Source organism: Poeciliopsis prolifica, unplaced genomic scaffold, assembly GCF_027474105.1.
Source record: "Poeciliopsis prolifica strain line A6 unplaced genomic scaffold, Auburn_PproV2 SCAFFOLD048, whole genome shotgun sequence".
In the NCBI taxonomy this organism is placed as follows: Eukaryota; Metazoa; Chordata; class Actinopteri; order Cyprinodontiformes; family Poeciliidae; genus Poeciliopsis; species Poeciliopsis prolifica.
The window spans coordinates 603,228-630,294 of record NW_026562423.1 but is presented as its reverse complement, the minus strand read 5'-3'; the positions used below and the strand labels follow the sequence as shown (position 1 = coordinate 630,294).

The 27,067-nt window shown below is 40.0% G+C and overlaps 1 protein-coding gene across 1 annotated transcript; it reads left to right on the top strand.

Annotated features, from left to right (window-relative positions):
• Positions 1-27,067, top strand: shisa8b (shisa family member 8b). Its single transcript, XM_055057630.1, has 5 exons — positions 1-363; positions 1,625-2,297; positions 13,835-13,959; positions 20,553-20,666; positions 22,953-27,067. Exons 2-5 carry the CDS (start codon positions 1,657-1,659, stop codon positions 23,483-23,485), a joined length of 1,413 nt encoding a protein of 470 aa, XP_054913605.1. The 5' UTR covers positions 1-363; positions 1,625-1,656; the 3' UTR covers positions 23,486-27,067.

Below are 27,067 nucleotides of genomic sequence, written 5' to 3'. Positions count from 1 at the left end.
AGAGGTAAACAGAAGGGGAGATCTCATTTAGTTCCTGAACTGTTGCAGCGCTCTGTGCTGCCGCTCACTCTCTCTTGAATCTTGGTCATTTAGACGCACCAAGGAGACAAAAACAAAACAAAAAATCTTGGACTGGACTTGCAACTCGGAAGCATTTACAGAAGGAGAGAAGGCAAGAATCAGAAAGAGCGACAGGGATCAGAGGAGTGCAACGTTTTGCACACAATAAGCGTCCAGCTGCCATGGAGAACACATGAGCAACTGCAGGAATATGAGGAGTGATGCTGCTGAGTGAACTTTGTGGATATCACTGAATTCATTCCCTCAAACTTGTGGAGGGAGTTGACTGTAAAGACAGAAAAGGTAAGAAATATTCATTGTGTTTGTTTCACTGCTCATTAAGAACCCCCTCTGAAATTTTCACTTTATAAAGAAAAAAAGAATTGGTTACCCTGGTTTCCTGGATGTGATTACTGACTTTTTCTTTAGTAATATAAAAGTGGAATGATTTTCTTGAATCAGCACTTGGTTTAAAACGCTCTCTATCCTCAATGTTTCACCGATTCCTTAAACATGATGCAAATACCTTTATTTTAAGGTCAGTTTTAGAACCACTTTCTGCTGCAAAATGACATCCAACAAAAAGACAGTTTTTCATTTTTTGGTGTTCAGTCCTGCATCTTACATGATGGGTCTGGTTGCCTGACAGTGTCAGAGGCAACCAGAAAAGGGTCGCAAAGCTGACTTTATTGAATTAACAGCAGGACTGACTGTGATTGGGCAGGCTACCGCCATTTATAATGCAAGATGAAAATTACCTTATGCTACAAAATAGTGCAGTGCATAAAATGGTGACAGGCAGTGGTACTAGACTGGGGTGACCCAACACAACTTTTTCACTACCGCTAGTGAAAAAGTTACAACATTTCAAGACTGAAATTACAACATTGAGTATTGGACGATATCGATATTGACCCGATACAATATCAGCAAAATCATAAGTACTTTTTTTACTTGTGGTGTGGGATGCTAGAAAAGGTTGGATCAAGTGATGTTGTCATGACAACACCTGACATGTTTATTATTTAGCAATTGGTTTGATGCAGGATAGAAACGCTGAGCTGCTAAACGCTGGACCAGACTAAATGCTGGGCCATACTAAATGCTGGACCAGACTAAATGCTGGGTCAGACTAAATGCTGGACCAGACTAAATGCTGGGCCAGACTAAATGCTGGGTCAGACTAAATGCTGGACCAGACTAAATGCTGGGTCAGACTAAATGCTGGGTCAGACTAAATGCTGGACCAGACTAAATGCTGGGTCAGACTAAATGCTGGGTCAGAAATGCTTATTTTCTGGCACAGAAAATAAGCATTTCTGAAATTTATGATTTCAGAAATTGGTCCTGAAATCAGAACCAATTTCTGATTTCAAGACAGTCCTACCAGGGGTCAGCAACATTATGCCCAATTTTTTTCAGCTTTGTCCGGTTCATTATGAAACACAAAAAAATTGTCTTGACATTTTATGTATCAGTGCATCTAAATGTAGCTTTCCTGTGTGTGACCTTTGTTTTGTCCCAACACTCTGTGTCTGAAATGTCCCCCTCCGGTTGCCTGAAGGTGGGACACTGGAGACGGAAACTGTGAGAAGCATGGCGGCCACCAGCCCTTCCTCCTGCCACCCTTTTCTCTTCTTCTTCCTTTCTTTCCTGGTCAGCCGGCCAGCGCTCACCCAGGACACTTCCTTCTCCACGGCGACAGTAACCGAGGGCGACCCTGCGTTGACCTCCACCAAACTGTCTAACCAGACAGCGCCCAGCTTGGAGGACGTAACCCAGGGCACACCTCTGGAGACGGGGCTCTCCACCCCCACCAGCGGTGGCGACGCCGACGACGAGGACGTCCCCCCGGTTGGAGGGACCCGTTGCCAGGGTTACTACGACGTCATGGGCCAGTGGGACCCACCGTTCAACTGCAATGCTGGGGTCTTCCTGTACTGCTGCGGCACCTGCTTTTACCGCTTCTGCTGCCAGTTCCGTCAGCAGAGGCTGGACCAGACCATCTGCTCCAACTACGACACGCCCATCTGGGCCAACACCGGGAAGCCTGTGGCCACCATCACTGAAGGCCAGGGGGATTCAGACCGCGATCGGACGCACCTCATCGTTTACATCATTTGTGGCGTTGTCGCTGTCATGGTGTTGGTGGGCATCTTCACCAAACTGGCTCTGGAGAAAACCCGAGGAGGAAGTGGAGGAGGGGCGGGGATACCTCAGACTGACCTCAACTCCAGGTGAGGAAATGTGTCTGGAAAGCTCCTGTTTGCTGTGTGACCAGTTCTGTGACTGGTTCTGCTCACTCATCTTAGGGGTGAAATGTCACAAATATTTTAGGCATTCCTTCTTTGCCTAAGATGGAATAACAATACAACATACAATACCAAGAACTGCAGGCTCAAGCTTCAAGTTCTCTAACTGAAACTTGAATTTCAGTTTGACCCAACTGGGTCAAATTTCTACATACAAACTCAAGCATAAGTTTAATTATCTACATAATACTTTCTGAAATATCCCTTAGCACGGTGCATCTCCAGATAGGCTTTTTATAACTATCAACACCTTCTTCTTGACAGAGAAGAGGTAGAGTTAATTAACTTCATGGGTTTTATACCAGATCTCAGGCTTTTAAGCGTAGTTTGCACATTTTCACAGGGTTAAAGTCGGGGGATTTTGGGAATCCATTGAGCAACCCTTCCATTGCGCATGTAGATCATTACCCAAAGGTTGACCTCAGCTGTCACCCTATTGTGGAACAAGTTTATCAAAGGGTTTGGTTGGTTTGACACCGAGCAGCGTGAAAATGAACCACAACATCTGAAAATGGAACAAATGTTGCAACTTTGGTCTCCAAACGTATCAAGTCTAACAGAATATCAGGTGTGAAAACACCCTGAGCTGTCTCGCTGTTCCCAGTTGTAAAAACAATACCTTGTTGCCATGGTTACACATGGTACAAAAGTAGGAAAGTAAGAGCAAGAAATCCTTCCAGCAACACAGCATCCAAAACCAGAGGAAATGATTGTCCGATCATGCAACGCCTCAACCAAAAAAAGGAACAAAAGTCTACAAAAAGAATAAATCAGAATCAACGTAACAGAAGCTGCTCCAACACGAGCGGCGTAATGCCAGAAGACTGTGTGTTTCTGTGTGTTTGCCCTGGAGGTGGAACCATAATGTGAGTGAAAAGGAATATTGATCATGAAACATGGAAATGCAGTGGAAAAGTTCTGTTAGGGGAAGGATAGATTTTCATTAGAGTTAGTAATGACACTCATTGGTCATAAGCTGCCATCTTTAGATGAAAGTGTACTTATTGCTCTGGATTATTATTTTTTCTTTATGAGGCAGTAATGAGATGTTTGCTCATAAAAGGAACAAGATTTCTTTTCACCGTGGCTTAAACTTTTGTTTTTGCTCGTTTTGACTGTTTCTAATTGTGTCACTTTTCTCTTTTATTTCATTGTGCTTCTATTTTCGTTTGGGTTTTTGGCTTCCTCTGTTTCTCAGAGACATTTCCGTGCCACTCTTTCCCTCTCTTTCCCACCACATGCCATTTTATTTGTCCTAATCTTTAATGTATTTACCATAAGCCTTCCAACATCCATATTTATTAACACCCTTGGCAGGGACATGTAAAAAGCCTTCCAATACATTTTCATTTCACAAAAAGGCAACATAGATGTTATACATCTATTCCCAGTAGACGCTTGTAAGCACTTGAAACCTGAACTTTGGTCAAATGAGACGTAGTTTGAGCTTACATGTTGGACTGGTGTGCAAAAAAAAAAAAAAAAAAAGCTTTAGCATGAAATGTCATGGAAAAGCTCATCATCCCCACTGCTAATTATAGTGGAGGGCCACCTGGGTGGACCTAGCAGTTTCCAATTTACTGCCTCTCAAAGCAGCCCTCCCCCATTTCTCCTTCACTCAGTCCCTTCAGACTAGTCAGCAGCAATCAGCAAACACCTAGTGGAACTGCGCATCTGCTGAGCTTATCATACAAACTACCTCTCAGTGAAATGCTGGTAAAAATTTTGTCAAAGGGTCAATGGAGGAGTCATGTTGCGATGACTTCCTGAAGGCTGAGTTTCAGACAGAGCAGGAGCTTCTTAAAGAGACAGAGGCCCAATTTCAAGATATTAAATTATGAAGTCAAATTTCTTTTAAGTCATGTTTGATATGTACAGCATATTTTAAAGATTTGCACGTAATGTAGCTACTTGATTGCGTTACATAATGACACTGTGCCTGGAAAACAGAATATCGCCCCTGGTTCTGGTTTTCTTCATCTTTCCCTCATCACCTTCCTCACAGACCCAGACACCTTCGCTGCTAGCATCCTCCAGTATGGAGCTCTGTTTCTATTTCTCCTACGAACCTGAACGGCACACACACACTCAAACACACCCAGACAAGCAGGATTAATACATCATGCAGGGTGGCACCTCACTAAAATAGCAACAGTCTTGCTGCATAAATGGGCTGCCTCTGTGAGCCCGTCTCAGCAGATTACCTCCCCTCCCTGAGATTAAACACTTTTCTATGAGATTACGGCTCCTCCGCTCCTGGAGTGCTCTTCCTCCGCGCTTGTTTTGTTATTAGCCTGCTGACATAAATCCCCCTCGGTCCTGGAATGCATAGCCAGGAGCTTGTGTGGCACACGCACTTTCTTAGGTGATATCTGTGGCAATGAGCCCACCTACTTCAAAGTTTGGTCATAAAGAGGAATGTTTATTTTATTTCATGACACTTACTTCGTTCTCTCTTCCAGCGTTACGACTGTGGAAGATGATTAACTCTGAAATCCTGATAGTTTCCCCAAAATCAGTTTGGAAATTAAAATCTGGCGCCTGTAATCCTGAACGCATGAGTTCTGCAGTGCTTGTTCCAGCTGAGGGTCTTTGCTTGTTTGCACTCTGCCCCTCTTCCTCACACTCAGCCAGCAGTAAGGAACAGAAAGGGCCGCCCTCGGCATTAAAGTGTCACGTCTAATGAAGGGCTCCATCTGCGGCGGGCCCTCAGCTTTGGTACTGAGAGAGTAAACAACCACCGGTGACCTTCATGATTTCACACAAACACAGCAACACATGTTCTCGCGCTAATTCACAGTTTCATTAGGAATGGGAATGATAGTCGTGGCATTTCGGTTCGGTGAGTGCAACTCAGATGAACTCGGAGAGAGAAAGAGAGAAAGAGTTCAGGACCGAGATCCGCACACCAACAGCGACTGGTGCAGGTTAACACTGGACTGCTGTGAGAAACTAATCCTGTTCCTTAAACCTTTTTGCATCATTAGAAACCACAAACTTCACTTCATTTCATTGGGAATTTATGGTTTTCTAGGTTTTATTCTTTACTCTGATGCACCTAAATAACATCCAGTACAACTGGTACTACACTGCAAACAACACAAAATCTTACTAAATATTTCCATATGGTTTTTCCAGTTGTTTGAATAAAACCAACTCTAAACAGTTGGGGGTTTTAATATTGATCTAAAGGAACTCCGTGTTTGAGCTGTTTTTCAGTTTTCTTGAAGTTTGTTCCAGATTTGTGGTGCATAGAAGCTGAATGGCGCCTCCCCCTGTTTGGTTCTGGTGATTCAGAGCAGAACGAGAATCAGTTCTAGACCAGAGGTCTAGAAATCTGGCTTTCATGGAAGAATGCAAAGGAGATTGATACCAAATATTGATTTAGAAGAAGTCCTTCCCATTGGGCACAAACTGCGTGGGATGCGAAGCAAACATGTGGGACAAAATGCTCTGCAGGTCCCACATGTTCAGAAGAAACGAGGCTGGCTCAGCAAGCTTGCTAGGGATTGTGGGAAACGGAGTAAATTGTCACAAGAGATGTAGCCAAACACCTGAATATGTGTAAGCCTTTAGATTGAAATCCAATGACATTAGACTGGCCCAGTCAAAGTTCAGACCTAACCTCAACTGAGAATCTGTAAGCAATTCATAACGTCTTCACTTCTTGCAATGCTTAAAGTCCCAACGGCTTTTGAATCAGCACAGAGACGACACTCACATTTATCTGTTGCATGTCAATCTGTTGTTCACATGACCCACATCCTCTCTCTGAGTGTAAATAATCGTTGTATAAGTGAGGACACTGAGCCAACGTTGTGTAGGTTCTGCTCTGATTTAAGGCAGATAAACATGGATGAGCCACAGTCGATGCAGGTTGAACTAATGGGCCGTTTCCAGCCAGCAACAAGTGGGCTCACCCTGTCTGTCCTCCACATTCATTGAGCCGACAGAGCAACGGTTCATATTTCAAGGGCATTTCTCTCACAGTTTGTCAGGACTTTTAAAAACTGATTTAAAACTTTAAATTGAACGACATCAGGGCTAGTCAGTCATTAGTTATTGACTAGCCTAATGTAAAAAAAAAAAACAAACAAACAGAGACAGTAACAAAAACATAGCTGATGCTTCTCAACAATGTGTTGTTGCTTCATGTTTAAACCCACATAAAAATGTGCTGTTGGACCTACCAACATGTAAAACAAGAGACTGCATGATGACGGGAAAAACTGATGCAGGGAAAATATTTACTGGTCGGAAAACTCTTTATTTTAAATGTCACAAATCAATGGAAAAGTATCTTTAACTGGTTAACACTATAAACCACAGATTATGGCTGTTTTAAAAAAGTACATTTCTGCCAAAATTAATCAGAAAGGTTTCTAGAAAAAACTTCTTTTTTTTCCGCTGAATTTGTGACTTTACCAGATCAGAAATTTCCAAGATGTTTTCTGGAAAATATCTAAGATTAATCTAAACATTTCTGAGTTTTTGGGTGGAAATTTCTCTCTTTTTTTAATCTACAATGGTCCTGAAAGAGCGTCGTATACATTTGAGGTTTTTGAAAAAAGTTACACATTTAGATAGTTTTTTTCACAACCCACCTGTGATTACAGCTTTGATGACATGGGGCAATTAAGATACTGATGAACGGCGATGAGATTCCAGTTCCTAATCATCTCATCACCAGCCTTCATTACAGCAATTAACAGTTTTGCCATGTGAACATCAGAGATGATGGTAATTTCCCTTTTATTGTCTTCTGGGCAGGGTGGTGTGTTTTAGGGGTCGATAGAATGTTAACGTGGTGGTTTATGTATAATGCAATTTTACATTTCAACCAAGGCTCACCAAGGTGCTGAAAGAAATGCATAAAGTAGAAAACATAATGCACATATAAAATATGGAAAAATATTAATAAAATATAAAAACTATATCTGAAGATTTGAAAAGGAGCTCAGCTGATCTGGAGAGTCCCAACGTTTAGGGCCGGCATGTTTCCAAACAATAAATTGTCACAAAAAAAAACTGATTTCAACTAGCTAGTACATTATGTAAAATGTACTTCTTGCTAGCTCTACATTATGTTACATTGTTATTCATAAAAACATACTTGAGTGTTACTTTGATTTCAAGGTCTGATCTGGAATCAGACTCGATTCCAGACAGCAGGTCTTTTTCTTTTTTTATCTTTACAGGTAGTCCACTCAAAGGGTTCTGAGAAATGATACTGAGATTTGACTGCAGGTTATGAACCTTTGCGCACATTTTGGATTTAAGATCAAGGCCTCATTTTCCAGAGTTACATAAAATAATCTCGCTCTGGGCTGCATCAGAATTTCAAAGGTTTCTTTTTTGTTTTTTGCTTCTGCACACCATTTTCAGTCAGTTTGATAGAATCTGGCTGGGTAGACTTTGCATACCCTGCTGACAAGCAGACATGAAACAGGCCTCTGATTCAGCAGAACTTACTTTAGTGGAGCGAAGCTGCAGCATCATGTCTGCTGCTGGCACAACTCAGGAACCCTGAGATGAACTGCAGGTCCAAAACAACCCAGAGACAGACGACTCATTCAAACAGGGTGGGATTATAGGATGAGTTCTGGGTTAGACGTTTAACCCCTGTGTTGAATTTACGGCCGGTTGATTTAAGGCAAGAATGTTGAACATGAGCCAGCTACTTCGGAAGGCTGATGCTACGTGAGGTGAACAAACTGGTTCTCAAAAGCTGTTAACAAACCCACTGACATGTGGGTGATGATGCATTTATTGCAGAATTTCACAAAGACGACTTTATTGTTACATTTATCATGAAATAATATTTTTTCATCTTCCAATCTAAAATGTTTGAAGAGTTTCTTTCCTCTCTGCTAAACTTCCGCCTCCTGCAGGGCTGTGCTGTCACTCTGTCACCACGGCCTGGTCCGCATGCATGCACGCTTCCACGCAGACGTGTTAAAGCGTACCTAATGTATGTGCCTGCGTCACCGTTTGGCACGATTCTTCCCAAAATGGAGAGACAAAAATATTGATGGATTTCTGGTTGCATCAGAAGTGACAAACCACCCAAATCCCTCAAGCTGCGTCACCCTCTTCCTCCATCTTACCTTCCAGGCTTTACTGGGCCCACACAAACCTAAATGTGGGTCAGCATCCACAGTGACTGGAGGGTCTGGCTGTGTGCTGTTTATGCTTGTTTTTTTTTGTTGCTTTGTTTATTGGAGTAAAGGGAATGAAAAAATAGGAAGGTGGGTGCGGGGGGGGGGTTATGTCTTTAACTTGGTTTTTCAGGCATAAAAAGTGTTTCTGTATTTTTACCCAAAGCCAAGATTTTGTCTGTTGCAGTCGATACAAAAATGGAAGTTCTGGTTCTCTGGTACACACCACTGGCTCCATCTTATCATTTTCCCACACTTTGAATTGATCATTTGTCTGTGGTTTCAGAAATACCAGCAGTCAAAAACATTACCTGAATAATTAACATTGTAAGAAAAAGAGACTTTCTGTTAAAGAACTAATAATGGGGAGCAAACTCTCTGCCTTTGTTTCTACAAATTGATTTTCAGAAGTGTGTTTCTGTATTTGCAGAATTACTTTGGACACTTTATGTCTCTTTATGTAATAGACCATCACATTTTTAACATGGCAGTGCATTTGGATTAAACACCTATTTGTTTTTTTGTTGTAGTTTTTTTTATTATATTCTTTTTATTTAGTTCTGGTGAGTATGGCGTGGGATTCAAACTCTACTTAACCTGGACGCCTAAAGTAAAAGGTTGTCCTTCAGAAATCATCTACTACTACTAATAATAATAATACTAATAATAACAGAGAGCAGATGTGTGTCCAGTCGTGACGCAGCATATCCACACCAAACTGTTCCAAACATGAAAACCTCTGATCATCGTAGCATTTCGCAGCGTCTTCAGTTCTGAAAGTCCCAGGTTTTGTTTTAACATGTATTCAGACGCATAACCCCGCTTTTTGTTTAATAGTTGGCGTGAAACCGTAACTAGAACACAACACTTACAGCAACAACAAATATGTTCACACTGATTTCATTTAGGCAAGCAAATGAGCGACGCAAACACTTCCTGCCAGAATTATTTTAAACCACAGGTCACAGATGTCTGTAAATAAAGAAGTATCAGAGATATGGGTGTTTTAGCAGTGTGTCGTCATAGTAACTTAGACATCAGTGACGGGGACGGTAGCCTGAACTGTTTCCTGGTTTTTAGTAAACAGTAAAAGTCATTTTTAGCAGCAGACAGATGCTGAGATTAGCAAAGGACATCACACGCTAACATTGCATCCACAAACATAACCCTTAATCTTATTCTCTTATTGTAGATACTAATTATTTAATGCGATCTGAACTGCTAGTATGTGAAAAAATAAAAAAATGTGAAATCCTGCGAGGATGAGCGTCATAACTAATCAGTGTGTGTGATCTAATCTGGTAATTGATTGTTATAGAACATTAGCAAAAACTCATCTCACTGAATCTGTAATGTGATCAGGAACCATGAAGAGAACATGGCTCAGATTCAGTTGCATAATTTAATCCAGATTATTAAAGAGCAGTTGCTGATTTAATCGCCAGAGCATTGACGAACGATGGAAGTATTCAATGTACAGCACATCAGCTGCAATAAATATAGTTCTTCCTATTTATCACTGAGTAAAGAATCGAGTCTGAAGAGAAGAGGGAGACGCTGTTTGCATGTCAGTCATAAGAACTGGCTCTAAATTCAAACAACACAGATAAAAAATGTAAAAACAAAATCATATTCAGCTCCCCACTAGAGCTAACATGAGCTACTTTATTTACAACTCTTTCAAGAGATATATAAAAAAATCTATGACTTATTAAATGCTGGTAGATGAGATCTTTACTCAGTCTGCATGGTAGCTGTATCATCACTTTGCACGCAAGACTGATCGCTAATGATGACTAGCATTGGTTTTAGCTATTGTCAACATATCACGCTACATCATAAATGTACTCCTGATATGTAACAGAAAACAGGATGCAGTGCTTTGCTACTAGATAACAATGTCCAAGGGTATATAGCATTTCACATTTCACAGGTCAGTGAAAAGTTTTCATTTTAAAAAATAGAGAAAGAGAGGGAAGTAGGTCAGAGATGCTAGCTTGACTTTGAGAAACTTAATATGTAGATGTGTTGTGGAATTCAGTGTGTTTCGGTTCAGTTTTTTTCTTTTTTTTTTTAAAAAGCCGACCCTCACATGTTTTCTCTGGTTAACGTAACCAATCAAGCACCGCTGTCTTCTGATCACAATCAGTATACTTACATATACTCCAGTGTTACTGAATTTGTGTAGGTCTCACAAAATCCACTGTTATCTACCACACCTTGCTCCAGCTCATTCTTTTCTCAGTTGGGGGGTTAGCTTAACTCCTTTGGAGGCATCATCTGAAATTCTAATGAAAAGTCTATAAACACCATCCAGCCTGGAGGCAGGTGCAGATTTTGTTGGAGATTAAACGTCTAAATCAGCAAGTTGTTTGAGCGGCGAGCCAAGAGAAGAGAGCATAGCTTGAAGGCAGTGAGTCAAAGAGGGACGAGCAGCAGAGAGAGTAGAGATGAAACACATTTTTAGATCGGATCCAGGTAGAAAACGGGCCAGAGAGAGAAAAGTGTTAGAGTTTAAAAGTGAAGGGAAAAAAGGGGCTTTTTATGCAGCGTTTAAGTCTTTGTGGTGCGATCCAAATGTGGAGTAAGCAGACGAATGCATCCTGATCAAAAACCTGTGAGTGAGCTCGGTGTGTAGGAATGGATTCACAATCACTCTGAGATCTGAATCAATTTAAATGAATGAATACAATTTCCTGATGCTTCTGTAACAGGAGCAAACCTAAACATTATTCATGCAGCTCCCATCGATTCTGAACCCGGACCTACTCATCCTGATGATTGGGATCGTTAACATTCACCTCATGCATCTATTACGACAGAGTGTTAGGGCCAGGGTAGAAAAAATGTCTTAAATCACAAGACCAAAGTCGTGACATAGCAAGAAGAAATCATACCGCAATTAAACCACAATATTAAAAGAATAGTTGTAAATAAGGTTGCAGATAATACACTCGAAATGTTACGAGTAAAAAGTTGTAATGATTTGAGATGAAATTTATACCACAAAAAGTCACAATATTACAAGAACAAAGTCATCATCATAATAATACCAAAAAAAGTTGGAATGATACAAGACAATGCGGAATGATGATATTACCTGAAAAGTCGCATGAGAAATATGAAATAGTACAAGAATAAAGTCATAGTATGACCGAAACAAAGTTGTAACATCAGTAGAATGAAGTAGTAATTTTATAATTCCTAAATAAAAAAAATAACAAATTAAGATGGGGACTAGTGAAACATCTTGTGGAGTTATTATTTTCCTATTTTACAAATAGGAAAATAATATTTCCACACACCAGCAGTAGTTTGAAATGATTGAGTGAGTCTTTCTTGCAATTTTAGGACTTTCTTCTGATATTTTTCTAACTTTATTCAGCTAGTGCTATGGCTTCCTTGCCATAATATTATGACTTCATTCTCTTGATTTAAAAAAAAAAGAAAAATCTCTCAGTCTGGCCTTAATTCTCAGCTGTAATTAAGCCTCCGTCTCAGGTGATAACCAGCGGGGTAATGCGGAGCAGCCTCTGTGACTCTGACCCTCCAGAGTATCATCACACCTGCAGACAGCTCATGAGCGAAGTGGCTGGGTGTGAACAAGCGACCCCTGGCTGTAGTTGTCAGGTCAGTGATGCTCTGTGTGTGTAACCTCAGGGCTGTAGTAGTAAAACAGAGGAGTGTCTGTGGACATCGACTTTGAAGGCTGGCCGCAAATTCTCAATCGGATTTAGGTCATAAGACGTTATTCAATTAATTCATTTTAACGCGTTAAAAGTTTATACATATATATATATATATATATATATATATATATATATATATATATATATATATATATATATATATATATATATATATATACATATATATATATATATATATATATATATATATATATGAGTGTGTGTGTGTGTACACACATTGTAAGCACTGAAACATTTGGATTTGCATGTTTCTTGTACATCTATAAATCTGACTCCTGCTGTGGCGATGGGCAACCAACCTGCTTCACCGAGAGTTAATTTCTGCTGCAAGGAATGATCTGATTGGACGCTGGAAATGATTATGTTGTATTGTTACGTTAAGAGGAGTCAGCCTAAAATAGCATCTCTATTCCTCGCGTAGTGCTGCAGCAGCGCAGACGTCCCCAAAGCTAAACGTCAGCATCCACATTTCTAAAAAAGCTCCATGAACGATCAGAGATTCCTGAAAGACCTGAAACATGAATTGGTAAAACAGCATTTTGCAACATATAAATAATAGATTAAAGACAATACATATCTTCCTTATTGAGCTTCTGTTTTTATTTAATCAGTAATTTAGTGGCAAAAATGTGGTTTGGACTGAAATTCTGTTGATATGTGGAGTTAATTCATTTCAATCCCTGCGATTAACTTTGTGAGAAATGTTTTCATGGAGTCCCACCGCTAGCATGAGCACACTAAGTGTTTCTGCAGTCACATTTGCTGTGTTGCTCCTGCAACACATCAAGAGCCAGAGAGTCTAAATGAGGCCATATTGCATGGATGTCATGAAGCAAAAAGGCCTCTGGTCATGTTCAGCTGGATGAGATGTACACTCTAAAAAAAAAAACACACACGGACACTGAAGCCGAACACGATGGACTTCTTCAATCAAACAACCTACTGCATATTTCTCTGTTTTATGAGTTGCTGTGCTTAGAAAATGTAAATGATTAAAGCTGGACTTCTTGGGTCAAACCTAACCGAAAATCACAAATCAGCATTAGCCTGGGAATGCTTTGTTAATATGTTTCCTAAAGACAAATCAAATGCAGACTTAATGTGTTCAAGAGGATTCTACATTTTTAACATTACTGTTAAAGGAGTTGCACGATGGGGCAACAGTTAGCCATGTTGCCTTGCAGGAATAAGATCTTGGATTTGAATCCTGCCATGGAAAATGGATGGATTTCTTTAGGGAAAATGGAAAAAGGAATAAAATGAAGAAACTTAAACATTTTTCCATTCTCAATTTTCTTTCTTCCAAACAATTTAGAGTGATTTAGTAATTGGGAATGAGGGAAAATAGGCAATCCCAAAGGTTAAACATTTTCACTTAGGATATTATTTAATAAACTAATATACCAAAACAATAGTGTTGATGTTGAGGGTGGTGATGCCCTACATACGACGTGTCGACATATCGACAAGTAGAAATTCAAATTCTTTGAATCACTAAGTTTAACAGTTACTTGGTGTCTTTGCACAACTTTAAATCAAATAGCGGCTCTTTGTGTCGCTTCAGTTGCTTTAATAAGTTTGTGTGAGTCCGCAGGACGCTGACAGACCTGCTGAAGCAGCAGGGCAGCGAGGCGAGCTTGGTAGAGAACGCCGCGGCTGGATCGTCCAGCGGAGGGAGAGCCAACGGCGTCTCGGCCAGGATGCCACGCAGCAGGAGTGGTGAGTGCAGATCCGCCGTCTGGAGGCATCAGTTCACAAATCCAACCTTCAGTTTAAAGTTATCATATGTTTTCCAGGCATGCAACATCATTTTATAGCACAATCAGCACAAAATGCTGTATGCATCAAACATGATGTCGCAATTCAACACCTTGAAATTGGGTCTTCTTCTCTTTAAAAAATCCTGCTCTTTCTGAAACTCCACCTACAGGAAGTAAGTCATCACAACATGGCTCCTCTATTAAACCTTTAATAGAGGAGTGCTCAGTGTAGGAGCTCTGAGAAGTAGCTCAGCTGAGGAGCAGTTCCACCAGGTGTTTGCTAATCGCTGCCGGCTAGTCTGAAGGAACCTGGATGAACAAATCAAGGAAACACTCCATGTATTTCTGTAGTAACATTATAATATGATGGAAAGCTTAAAAAACTGGTATTACTGCCTCTTTAACTACATTTATGCATAAGACACCTATGAATTTCTTAAATAAATGTAGCTGAAGCATTTCTGTTTTAATTTTATTTTATTAAGTCTCCACATTTTTACTGTGTTCAATGTTGAAGCAAATTTGTAACTGTAATCTTTTACTACAAGGCTCATTTTTTGGCTAGAAGAGAAAAACAAGGTAAAATAGTCAAATCTGTGCAAATGCAACTAGCCATAACCAGACTAATAATTTAAAGGATTAAATCAACGTTACATGTGATAATCTGAGTTTGTCTTATAGAGAGGATAACGGTAATGCTAAGGGTTTCCATAGCAACCATTTATTTTAGGGTGTTTTTCTGTGCATTTTCAAACAGTGTTGTTTATTATTGTGAAGGTTCAGCTCAATTCAATTCAAATATACTTTACTGATCCCAAAGGGAACTTGCTGGTGATGGAGGTAATGCAACCTGTGCCTACAGGTGAGAAAGAAAACAAAAAGTTTAGGAAAAGTCTTTTTTTTTTTTATTTGCTGTAATTGCACAGTCATTTTTAACAAATAAATATATATTGGAAAGCAGGGAGCGCAACTTTAGAGGAGCTCATTAAGCTGCTTTTCCTGGAAATAACTAAACAAATCCCCGCTGTCGAGTTTTTTTCTTTTTTTTTTTACAGTCTGCCTGCTCAATGAGCTCCTCCACTGCTCACTGTGTGACACCGTGTGAGGAATTAAACATGTCAGCCCTGGATATCTGGGGCTTCATGAAAAATCGCCCACGTTGCACACATTGTGGCTAAAGGATTTTGATGGATCTACTGCTGTTTGTTCTGCACATCTGATCTCTTGTCAAATCTGTCAGAACTGAGGTGGAAGTTCAGACAGTCAAGATCAAATCCATTTAGTTTATCATCTTGTTTCTCTTAAAAAAGACAAACGAAAAGGTAAACAATCTTCAGAATCAGGCTGTGCAACTAAAATAATCACTTTAATGAAAAATAAACAAACATATTGTTTTAATGTATACATCTACAGAGATTACATGCACTTCTGTCATTCCTGATTTAATATTAATATTTGTAAAATGGCTTAGCAGTTCAGACCCTGAGCATGTTTGACTGTTAGTGTTGAACTCCATAATCATCATGTTAATGTAATCAAGCTGAGCTCCATTAGGCAGCTGGTCTTTCCTTACATTCGACTCAGACGCAGGTTGGCTTTGTGCTCAATCAACACATCATTCATGCATATGTGACGCATTTTAATTACCCACTTTAGTGTACTTTATCAGGACTTGATGTGATGAATCAACACAAAGCAGTAAGTTAACTTTTTTATATGAATAAAAAACTGAAAAGTGTGGAGGACCCTTGTTTATAGTCTTCTTGACTTAGTTCTTTATTTGAAACCATTCGTCCTGAAATTACAGCTGTGTTCTTCTTTTTTTTTTTTTTTTTACCAGCTTTCTATATCTAAAACATAATATTTTTGCCCATTTTGAGTTGAATAGTAATAGAAGTTTTCCTGAAATGTAAAACATATTTTTCTGGTAATTATGTTGAAAAACCCAGTCGACAAAATTAGGGAGGGTTTTGCACCTTTAAAGAGGCTGAAATAGATTAAATTGACTTTTTTGAGCTTTACATCATGTTATAATGTTATTCCCAGATGGAAAACACACCTGGAGCGTTGGCTTCATTCTTTTATGCATGTTTGAGGAATTATTTCATCTACATGGCAACCATTCAGCAGTGCAAAACGCCTGGCACCGCCTAATGAGAGGTGCAATTTCCAAACTTCTGAGATTCCCTCTTATAGAGCAGTCCAACCCTGAGACTCCTTCAGACTAGCCAGTAGCAATTAGCAGACACATGGTAGAACTGTGCATCTGCTCATTATAGGAGCTGCTTCCCAGTGAAACGCTGGTAAAAATGTTGTTAAGGGTTAATAGAGGAGCCATGTTGTGATGACTTCCTGATGGTGGAGCTTTTAAAGAGACAGGCTCAATTGAAAGTCCTTAAATCACAAAGCAAAATTTCTTTTAAATCATATTTGATATATATATAGCATTTTTGTAACATGTTACAAAAATGCTTAACTGAAGTTAACATAGTTGAGTGTGCCATGGTACATTGCACTATGTTCCATGGAAAACATGGTTCACTTCATCATATGAGGTTTTCTTGATGAATAAAAAAGTTAGTAATGGGAATATTGCCTCAACAGTAACTATAAGACGTCACCTCATTTAAAAATTTTGTTTGTTTTTTTTTTGCTTTGTTTTTTTTCTTTCAGCCATATTCAGAGCACCACAGTGTTTACAATGAATCACCCATTCTGTCCTAGATCTTCACTATTTCCTCTCTCCAGTCCAAAGTTTGCATCAGGTGCACAAATGTTTCTGTAGCATTTTAGGATAATGAGGTTGTGGTTAAAAAAAAAAAAAAACCTTCCTAACTGAGCCACAGGACAGAGCTGAGTCCAGCGGAACAGCATTGGATTTTCCATTACAGATGAGACAACAGACAAAGTGTTGGAAAAAAAAGTTCTGCTCATTAGACATAGTGACTGAACCCATTTGGACTGATGGGTGTTTCTGTTAGAGCGACTGAGGCTCATCTCTGTGGCCCATCGCTGATTTTATAAGTATAGAGACAGAAACTAATCATGTTGTCATGGGAAATAAAAGCAGCAGGAAAAGATTCATTTGTGACGCCTGTCAGTGTGTCATTAAAGTCTCTCGTTTTCAGGGATGCATCGACACGGAGGCCATTTTGTTTGCCTGCGCTAACAGCTAGTGCAGTTAGCGGGGGATAATCAATAGCTTAATTTCCTACATGGCTCCACACGAAGGCAAACATCCAGGCGCTGCTGTTGGACGTTCTGATGGCATATTTAAGACATTAGACCAGGAGTTCCTGAAGTGGGGGGTCAGGAGCCCCCAGGGGGTCGAGAGACCAAGTTGGGGGTTAAAGATGATTTCAGATTCATCATGATGTGACCTCTGAGGTGTATGGAGAGCAAAAAATAGGACAAAACTACATGGATAACCACATCATAAGATAATTACATCTTAATTACATTAAGAGGTAATTATATTTAAGTATGGCTTAATGGGATATTTACAAGTATGAATCCCATTCAAAAGGTTTATTTAAAAATATCTATTAAATTAAAAAGAAAATAAGTCCATTCATCAACACACGTGATAATGTCTCTCTATTATTTATTTCGGAAATAAACAAATTTAGAATGATGGAGGTAAACATAAAAAACAAATAAATATTAGTTTATTTAAGACTTTTCACCAGTTATAAATACAGTTATATTTATTTACTTATTTAAGGTTTAGCTAACCAGGCATGTCGATTGAGAATAAATCTCGTTTTTGACAATTTACTTAAACGCTCACTTTAAAACAGACTGATGTTTTCAAGCATTTATTTCTCGTAATAATTGCTTTTTTTCTTAAACTAGAATAGCAGATGATTGTAATATGACATCATGAAATGAAATGATTTCAGACTTGTGTAGGGCTTTAATAGGACACCCAAAGATGCTGCCCTTTGAATTTCCGTTTTTAAAGCCATTCTCTTTAATGCATTAAATCTGCCACATTAGTTACGTTTGGTTTTGAAACACAACTTTGACATGCCAGAGGAGTCACAGATCTCTGAAGCTGCATCTGTGAAGACTCACATTAGCAGTCTGTGCCTGTTCTAATCTCTGTACAGGAGGCAAATATTTGGACTGAAAACCTCCAGCCAGCATGACTCAGTGCTGAAAAGAGGCTGGAAGCGAAATGAAATGACCTAAATATGAAACGACAACTGCAGAAGTAGAGTGACCCAGTAATAAGTGCCACTTGATGACATGAATTTCACCTTTTCCTGCTTTTAAAGTGAGTTGTTTTTTGGGGTGGGGGGGTTGGCATTACTCTCTCTCCTTTATTACTTTCCCTACGGCAGGCACACACAAAACATATAAAGAAATACTTTCTCTTGGTCTTGAACATTCACTAAAGACCAGTTCAAAGCACGGCCACATAATGTCGACCTATATTTTATGTGTTTGTGTATCTGAGTCGGAAACGCACATGTATTCCAGGGCAACTAAGATTTATTTCAAATTCAACGTATAACAGTCAACTTTGTTTTAGTTAGTTTGTGTTGAGCAATCAGTATCCTACCTGAAGTAGACTGAGAGTAGTACATAACGCTGAAACGATTGTTTGTTAATCAATCGTTGTTCAGGTTGTCACGCTCATCTGCGTCCACTGTGGCTGCGAAAACATCCCACTGATAATTGACCACTTCATGCTGCATGTTCATCAGCTCAACATTTCATTGAATTAGCCAGATGCAGTCAGCAGCCTACACATTTTGTGGCTCTACCAAGGCGCAGACCCACCAATGAATGAAAACGCCTGAACTTCTTCAGCATCTTATTCCATCTCCTGTTCAGCACATTAACTCTTTTTCGGAAAAGCCAAAAACCACTTGGAAATCCAGAAAGTTATTCCACGTTTCCACCTTTTCTAATGCGATGACTCAGAATGCACATTAGACTCAGGATTTGGCGCTTCAGGCGAGGGCTTCATCTGCAGAGGTGAATTTTTAAGCAAAAAAAGCAAAACAAACAGAAATATTAAAATTGGCTTGGTGTAGTTTATGCCACCTTTATGAATCATTCATATCCCTTTAATATTTCCCCATTTTACTCACGATTCCCAGAGTCCCCCTGTGCTGCTTGTGACAAACTGCTATCCAGGGATGTCCAAGGTGCGGCCAGAGGGCCATTTGCGGCACCTGGACTGATTTTGTATGGCCCATGACTGCAGTTAAAACATACTACAAATTAGCCAACTAACACAGGGCAGCATTACAATGGAAAATATTTGGTACAACACAAATGTTTGCTGCGTAATAACCACACTTCCTTGCGTTCTCTTTAATTTCACAGAACAGTGCACCCCATTCATTTGCAGCAAATAGCAGAAAATCACCAATACTTAGAAAAAACAACGAATAAAACAGAACAACCACTTTCCCTTTCTTTCAGTTACCCTCTGTCTCTTTCTCTGTGCTCATAATTTCCACCGTTTCTCTCTAATGTCAGCCTGTAAAGTACTTAGCATTCATAAGTTGCTGCTCTTGCGCATATTTCTCCATCCTTCCCAGCAGTGACAGGATCAGATGAAACTACGTCTTCAAAGCCATGCTGTTTTATCTTTTATATATATATATATATGTGCACACATTTAAACATCTGACCTTAATTTAAAAAGCATATCAATGAAGTTGATTTTGTTTTGTAAACTGAACATGCAAGCTAGTGAACTGATTAAACAGAGACATAAAGATTCAGCAGATGTTGTGAGTCTCAAATGACCTGGATGCTTAAGTGTCCCTGTGAGCATCCATGAGTGCTGTGCATGTATTTATCCATCCCTGCGGCGGACACCACGCGCGCCGGGTGCATCAGATGGCTTCATTAATGCTAAAAGCCAGAGCTTTACTCCCTCTCCCGCCTGTTCCATTGTTCATTAACCTCGGTTCCTTCGGCACGAGGCCGGTTGGCCGTCTAGGATGTACCACTGCCTCAAAGTCACCAGCCTCATAGTAAAGAACTAACCTGAGCTCCTTACTATACAGTATGTTGGTATCACATTAAATTACTGTAAACTCTGTCAAAAGACCATGTCAGTGTTTCTAGCCTATACATGCTAATGGACAGGAGAGCAGATCAGAGCATGACCAATCTAGACATGCTAGTCACTAGTCCTTCTCATTTCCCATTTGCTGGCCGTTCACTTACTGATTATATAATTAATCAGCTCAGCAGCTAGCTTTGGATTGGATATAACCTACTGCCATGAGGAAGTAGTAGTGGTGTGCAACAGTCATAATTTTGGCCCTTGAACTGCAGCATACTGTAACAATCTCTTTCCACAAATCTCTTGCAGATGTACAAATCTCAAACTCAGAAAGTTTGAGATTTGTAGAAAATTTTTTTGAAAATTTTGGAAAAATTTGCAAGAAAAAAACTCAGAAATTTCCATGGAGCTCATGCCGCATGCCCCCCTGCCCGGTTGCCAATGTGGCCCACATCAGAACCGCCACTGACTATATATTACTGTATGTTTTACTTGTGTGTGTGTGTGTCTCTTAACAGAGCAGTACCAGCTGAATAACGCAGCCTATGGCGCATTTGGACAGGGCCTTCCGCAGCCGCATAATAACCACAGCACACTGGGACTCAACAAGTACGCCTCCCTCAAAGCCGTGGGTACGTGGCAACACCCCAACACTCTCCAAATGACGCTGACTGCAACCGACACAGTGACCTTTACTGTATTCTCAAGATAGCAGTACAGGACCTGCATAAAGACGAGGCTGCCTTTCCCTCTGGACAAACCAGGCGTCGATCTTAAAGACTTAACTCCACATGTTCCTCATGGCATCATTTTTCTACTAATTATCAACGACAGGGATCTAAAATCTTGCTGTTTTTCAAGTAGAAACTCCCCTTTTGCCGAGCATAGTAATCATTCTGTAGAAGGGAATTTTCTGATTTAGCCAGTCTTAGGAAAAGATTGGCTGCTGCAGTTGTAGAGAAAATGTGGTTTTGCAAAGGAGCGCTGAATGTAAATGTTTTTAAAAATGTTTCCTAAAGCGTCGAAAGTCTATTGAAGCCAGAGGTTTACACACGCTGATTAAAAATGACGCTTTTTGTTTTTTCTCACTGCCTGAAGTTAAATCAGATCGAACTTCTGTTAAACTGTTAGTTACCAAAATAATGTCAGTTTGCTAAATGCCAGGAAACAGTGAGACGCACATAATTCACATATAGAAAAGGCAGCTGGCGATCGAGACCATATCTAAAGTCATTTGAAGGAAAATGCAGCTTGAGAAGCTGAAATACCTGGTCAAAATGCTACGAGACACGCGATTGGCTGGCATTCGCAAAGCAGCCAATCCAGGAGGCCCATAACTCCACTGTTAAAACTGTAGAGGCTCTTCACAGATTTACCACAAGGTCAGGTAATGCAAACTCAAAGAAATTACGTAAAAGGGGAATTCAGATGTTTTACACCGAAATAATATATATATATATATTTTTTTTATGTAGCCAAATATTTTAGTGTATATTTAAAAATATCAGCAATATCAGCCTAACACCACAATGATAAAACAGCTGCATTTAGAGGCCAACTGTTTCCAAATTAAAGCACTTCTACAACATTTTAGCTTTTTTATTTTCTTTTTTGAAGGAATTAACCTTTAGATTAAATTTATGACACGATTAACTTACAAACTTATGACGTGATTAAAATTTTCGTTCCATTCAAGCAATGATCTAATAAAGTAGAAAAAGATGGTACAAAGTTGCTTTAAATGAAATAAAGCAGGTATTGTAATTAGACTTAGTCTTGGTCCAGGGATGACTGTAGAGTCTGGTCCATTGAAATCATCTGACAAATATTCACAGGCGATTTTTAGACTTCTGATGGGGGGATTTATGAAACTGTCCGACACGCATGTCTTTACGCTCATCGTCTCCATTGCACTTTTCAGGAAGTCTGTCCTTCTCAGGCTGCCATATGCCGCCAAGGTCTCAGCAGAAGATGAGTGAAACTGCTGGCTCACCTTCAGGGCATGCAGCGATTTAAAACAGTGGAAAACCCTCTGACCTTCTTCAAACCATTCCCCTCATCTTGACCTTCTTTTCTTTTCTATTGTTTTTTCTTTTTTAATTCCAATCCAGACTTCTTTATTTTTGAAAAAACTAAATCAAACTCTGCTAGAGGAACTAAGCTTTCAGCTCCCCCTAAACAAACGATTTGAGGAGCAGATATAGGCAAACCCGAAAACTTGACAGAAGCCTCATTTTTGCATCGGCAAGTTCCTATTAAGAAACATGCTGAGGGCAAGGAACCTAAACACATCGCGGATTAAGAGTGATTCAGAGATGGGTGTTCTTCCCGAGACAGACTGTGTTTTCACGTGGACGGTACGTTTAGGGCTGCTTCTATCTGACTCAGTGCTGAAACACACTGTGACAAATTCAACATGACTCCAAAGAGTAAACAAGTTTAAAGAGGCCAAATGGAAGAAAAAAACGTTTTTCTACTGTTGGCCTAATTATCAAATGAAAATTCATTTGTTGCAGTTATTTAAGAATATGGCAAGAATGTTCTTTCTGTGGGAAAAGCAAAGGCTGAGAATAATAAGAAATATAAATATATATCATATATAGCAGAGGTATGAGGCAGCATTTATGCTAAACAAATAATTATGATTGTAATAATTCTTGAATAGAAAACAAATGTGAGGAAAAGTGACATTGTGAATGTTTGTTTCTTTATATATTTGGTAGTTGGTCTGTAGATATGGAGTCCCTGCCCAGAAGCTAATGCTGTTTGCAGCATTCAGGAAGATAAAACCACTACAGTTTGCATCGCATAAGCTCTGATAATGACAAAATTGAACACTTTAATAATGTTTTAACTAGAAACTTTTTCAATGAGGAGTTGATCTGAATTTGAGATACGTCTTGCGTTTCCCTCTGCAGCAGAAACCGCTTCCCGCAGCTACTACAAGAGCTTTCCTGTCATGGACTTCTCCAGTTACCAGCCCGTAGCGCCTCCTGCCTTCCAGCCCTCGCAGCCTAAGGAGAAGTCCTACATCCACCAGCCTCTGCCTGGGCACCGCGACCTCCACACCCCTCTGTCCATTTCCATCCCGTCCAACCACCTGGAGCACTCGCGCCTCCCCAAGACCAACACGCACCCGTTCATCTCCAACTCGGCCTTCAAAGCCTGGGAGCCGGCCGGCCGCCACGTCCACAGGCAGACCTCCGCTCCGGCGCACACCTCCTCCTCTCTGCACAGCTCCACCCGGAGACACGGCTACTCAACACGACGGCAGCAGAGCATAGAGAACCTGCAAGAAGTGGTTAACCACTCCTATGGAGGCGTGTATGGAGGAGGAGGCGGAGGGCAGGGTCACCACGGCCACGGCCAACACGCTTCTCAACCCTCTTACTACAACCACAGCAGGCAGAAGAGCTACTCCACCCACAGCGCCACCGAGGTGACTGTCTGAGTGACTACCACAAAGAAAAACTTTGGAGCAAGCTGCACTTCCTTACAGTCCAACATGACCGGGGTTAAGCAAGGACACGCCTTCCAATGTACACAAAAAAAGCAAGAGCTCAGATATTCAATATGTGGGAAAAAAAACAGGGGACAGAATCATTGCTACTCATGAGGGACTCAAGATAGAAAATGGGGCTCAGGCTCCTTCCTGCTGCATTGGGGGTTGAAGATGTTTAACCGCCAAAGTTTTGCGACATCACTGGATTACGGATGATCAAGCTCTGGATAAAACAAATGTTTCTCTGTCTATATTTTAGAACTCGGAGCTTTGCTTTGTCCACAAACATGGTTTTATTTTAAATGTTTTGGTTTTAATATGGATGTTGGAGGAGCAAATTCCAAACCTGTGTTAGCCTGGTAAAGGTTCTGGTAGCTAACCTGGATATGAAACCAAAACCCAACTAGTCACACTGTAATTAGTTCCTTTAATCCAAAACAAAAAAAGAGCCACATTTTAGGGAACTTATGCTGTCTTGCCTGGAGTAAAGATGGTGTATCAGTGACACTGCTATGCAATATGGGACAGTTGGGAGTAGATGGAGTTAGTTAACACCACTTAGCTAGGCAGTTAGCTGCCTGGCTAACCAGCTGATCATATTAAGTCTGTGGTTAAACAATGACTGATCATTTTATCAGAGTCTGGTACTACCCAGAACCACCGAAACACCAGGATATATATTCATAACAGAAGAGGAAAAGGCTAATTTTAGCGTCTTTCATTGTTTTTTAATGAAATATGCTAATTACGTCAACATAAACCATGAAACAGAAAGATGCATCTCATACAATGGGAGAAGCACATAAAATTCAAAACTGGCTTACTATAATTGCTTTTTGTTTCTGTATTTATAATAATGCAAACAGCTTGGAAAGCTAGCGTACAAGCTAATAATGCTACTAGCCTTGTAGCTAACTTGTTTGTCCAAAGAAATTCAAACTATCTGAGAAACTGGAAAGTTTTTGTCATTAATAGTAGTTCATAAAGACAATTTTCATTCTTAAAATAAAACGAGTCTCAAGGTAGTTGAAGTAACTAAATGTTTATTTCAGAAATAGTTATACGATAAATTATAGTTAGCCTGTGTTCAAACTGGCTTATGTTTTGTGGTTATGTGTAGAAAACTGCTCCTTTGAGTTTTATAATTCAAACATGGTGTTTATTTTATGCATTTTCAATAAATATAGGGGGTAATAGAGTAAGGAATCATGCAGTGCCTTGCAAAAGTATTCATACCACCTGAAATATGAATTATGTCGTATTTAGTCACTTAATCACAGCCTCCAACGTAATTTATCTAGTTTTATGTGAGTTTTTGGCCACTTTACACAGAGACCCCAAAATAAAATCCTGCGCAATCAACTCCCCTGAGAAGACCTCTGTTATTTCTAATTTAATCTCAGAATAAATAAATAAAAACTCTTTCTGTTTCCAGGTGAACAAAGCTAGTAGAAACACCCCAGAAGACCTGCAGCTGTAACTGCAGCCGGGTTCTAACAGGCAATGACTCAGAACTTCAGAGTGTGAATATTTCTGCAAGGCATTGAAGTGACGACTCCTTTTAACCAACAGGGGTATTTTTTTTTCTATCAGATATCTTTTGTTGCACTGTTAAAAAACACAAATAGTAATAAAATGATCAAATATGCACTGATTCTTTAACTTGATAAATGCACAGAACTATTTTTTGTTGTTCAAATAGTGTAGGGGTTCATGCAGCCCCATCTTTGCTTTATAGGGCTGACTTCTGTCAAATTTTTCACTTCATTCATGACCTTGAGTTAAAAAAAACAACAAAAAACTGCAGTTTCCAAAATGTACGACTCGTCTAGTAAATAAAAAGAGCGTCCTGGAGTGATCGGCATAAGTTTAGGTCCTTTAGTGACGACTGAGAAGTTTGAAATTGTGTCGCTTATGGTTTAGGGAGATCAAAAAATACGCCTCGCTTTATTGTACAGCTGAAGAGTTTCGCTCACTGTTCTCTCGGTCCACCTCTATCCGTTGGCCTTTCCCCTGATTTTCCGCCATGAAACACACTTTGCATTCTTTTCCGTCAGGCCAAGCGTACATGGACAGCTTCCCTTGGGTCACATTAACTTGATGGTGAGGACAATTCCACCGTCATGTCAGTTTCTATCAGCCTCCATCCCAACAGGAGAGGGGGTGAGGGGACAGCGAAGGAGCCAGAGGCTAAGACTCTTTAGAAAAAGAAAATAAAGGAGGTAGAGAGTAGAGGAAAATAGAAAAAAAAAACGTACGTTGCTACGTGTCTTCCTTCCTCGGAGGGGGAAAGGAAAGGAAGTCAGTGTACATCTGGGTCTGTCACTCCTGAACTGTTTGAGTCGTAACTTCCGAGTGTGTAGATGTGTGATTTCTGACCCGCGGGTTATTATTGCAGGGGAATTTATTGAGGCACTTCCAGGCCTGAAGGATTTGACATCTTTTATTTGATGTGGCCTGGATTTCAAAGGACGTTGTACGCAGCTGCAGCTGTTGCTAGGTTCACGCAGCAGCTGATGGAATCCCTCGCCTGGACCTCACAGCGGACGAGACCTGCAGGAACCGGCGCAGTGCTCGGCGCATCCATCTAGGAACGCTTCCCGTTAGATTAGACAATGAGATTTGTTGGTTTTCTGGCAGGTTCTCATTTTGTTTTTTGTTTCATGTTGTAAATCGGCGATGCTTTAGCGTGGGTTCTGAGTTTTGAAATTAGGTGAGAGAATCTGAATTGTTCATTATCAACTCCTGGTTACGACATTGATCGAGGACTAGAATGATTGCAGCAGCATAGTCTCACTGAAATATTTAGAAAAAAAATCCAACCGTTGATTCAAAGTCATTCATTTGTTTTGAGAAACAATCATTTTCAGAAATATCACTTGGGGTCACTAAGTCTTCATGACAGCCATGCAATACCAACCAGCCTACCATCACAAACATAAACTCAGAGTTTGCTGAAAAAGTGAACTGGAACTGGGTGCCAGCACGGACACTGTTTTGTTCTGATGAGCCGACCGGTTTCACAAGGACTTTCTAGCTATAGTGTAGCAGGTAATTGAAGATGTCAGCAAAATCCAACTTGGTAAAGATGTTCCCAGGGGTTTGCTTCTTAGCAAACAAAAACAAAATAAATTATTAGCAACAGTAGTAACATGAACCCAAAAGACATCTCAACATTCTGATGTTTGAAAAAGGGAAATATTTTTAGTAATCCTTATTGGCCTAAACCCAGAAATGATTCGCCTGATTGATTGGCGAAAACTCAGTGCATGTTTCAACGTGGATCCATTGTTTTCCAAACTGACATCCAGATCTTGTTTTATTCCACACATCGTCCAATCAGAAACTCACCTTTACTTTAACGGCTCAAAACAGCTCACTGCAGGTTTGACGCATTTTCAAAAACTCCTGTATTCCAGTATTTTTTGTTTGTTGTTGTTGTTCATTTGGCTGCTTTTTACCACTAGATGTAATCACTGGAGTATTAATGAGTGCTGTGACAGAAAATAAATCAGACTCTTGTTTATCTTT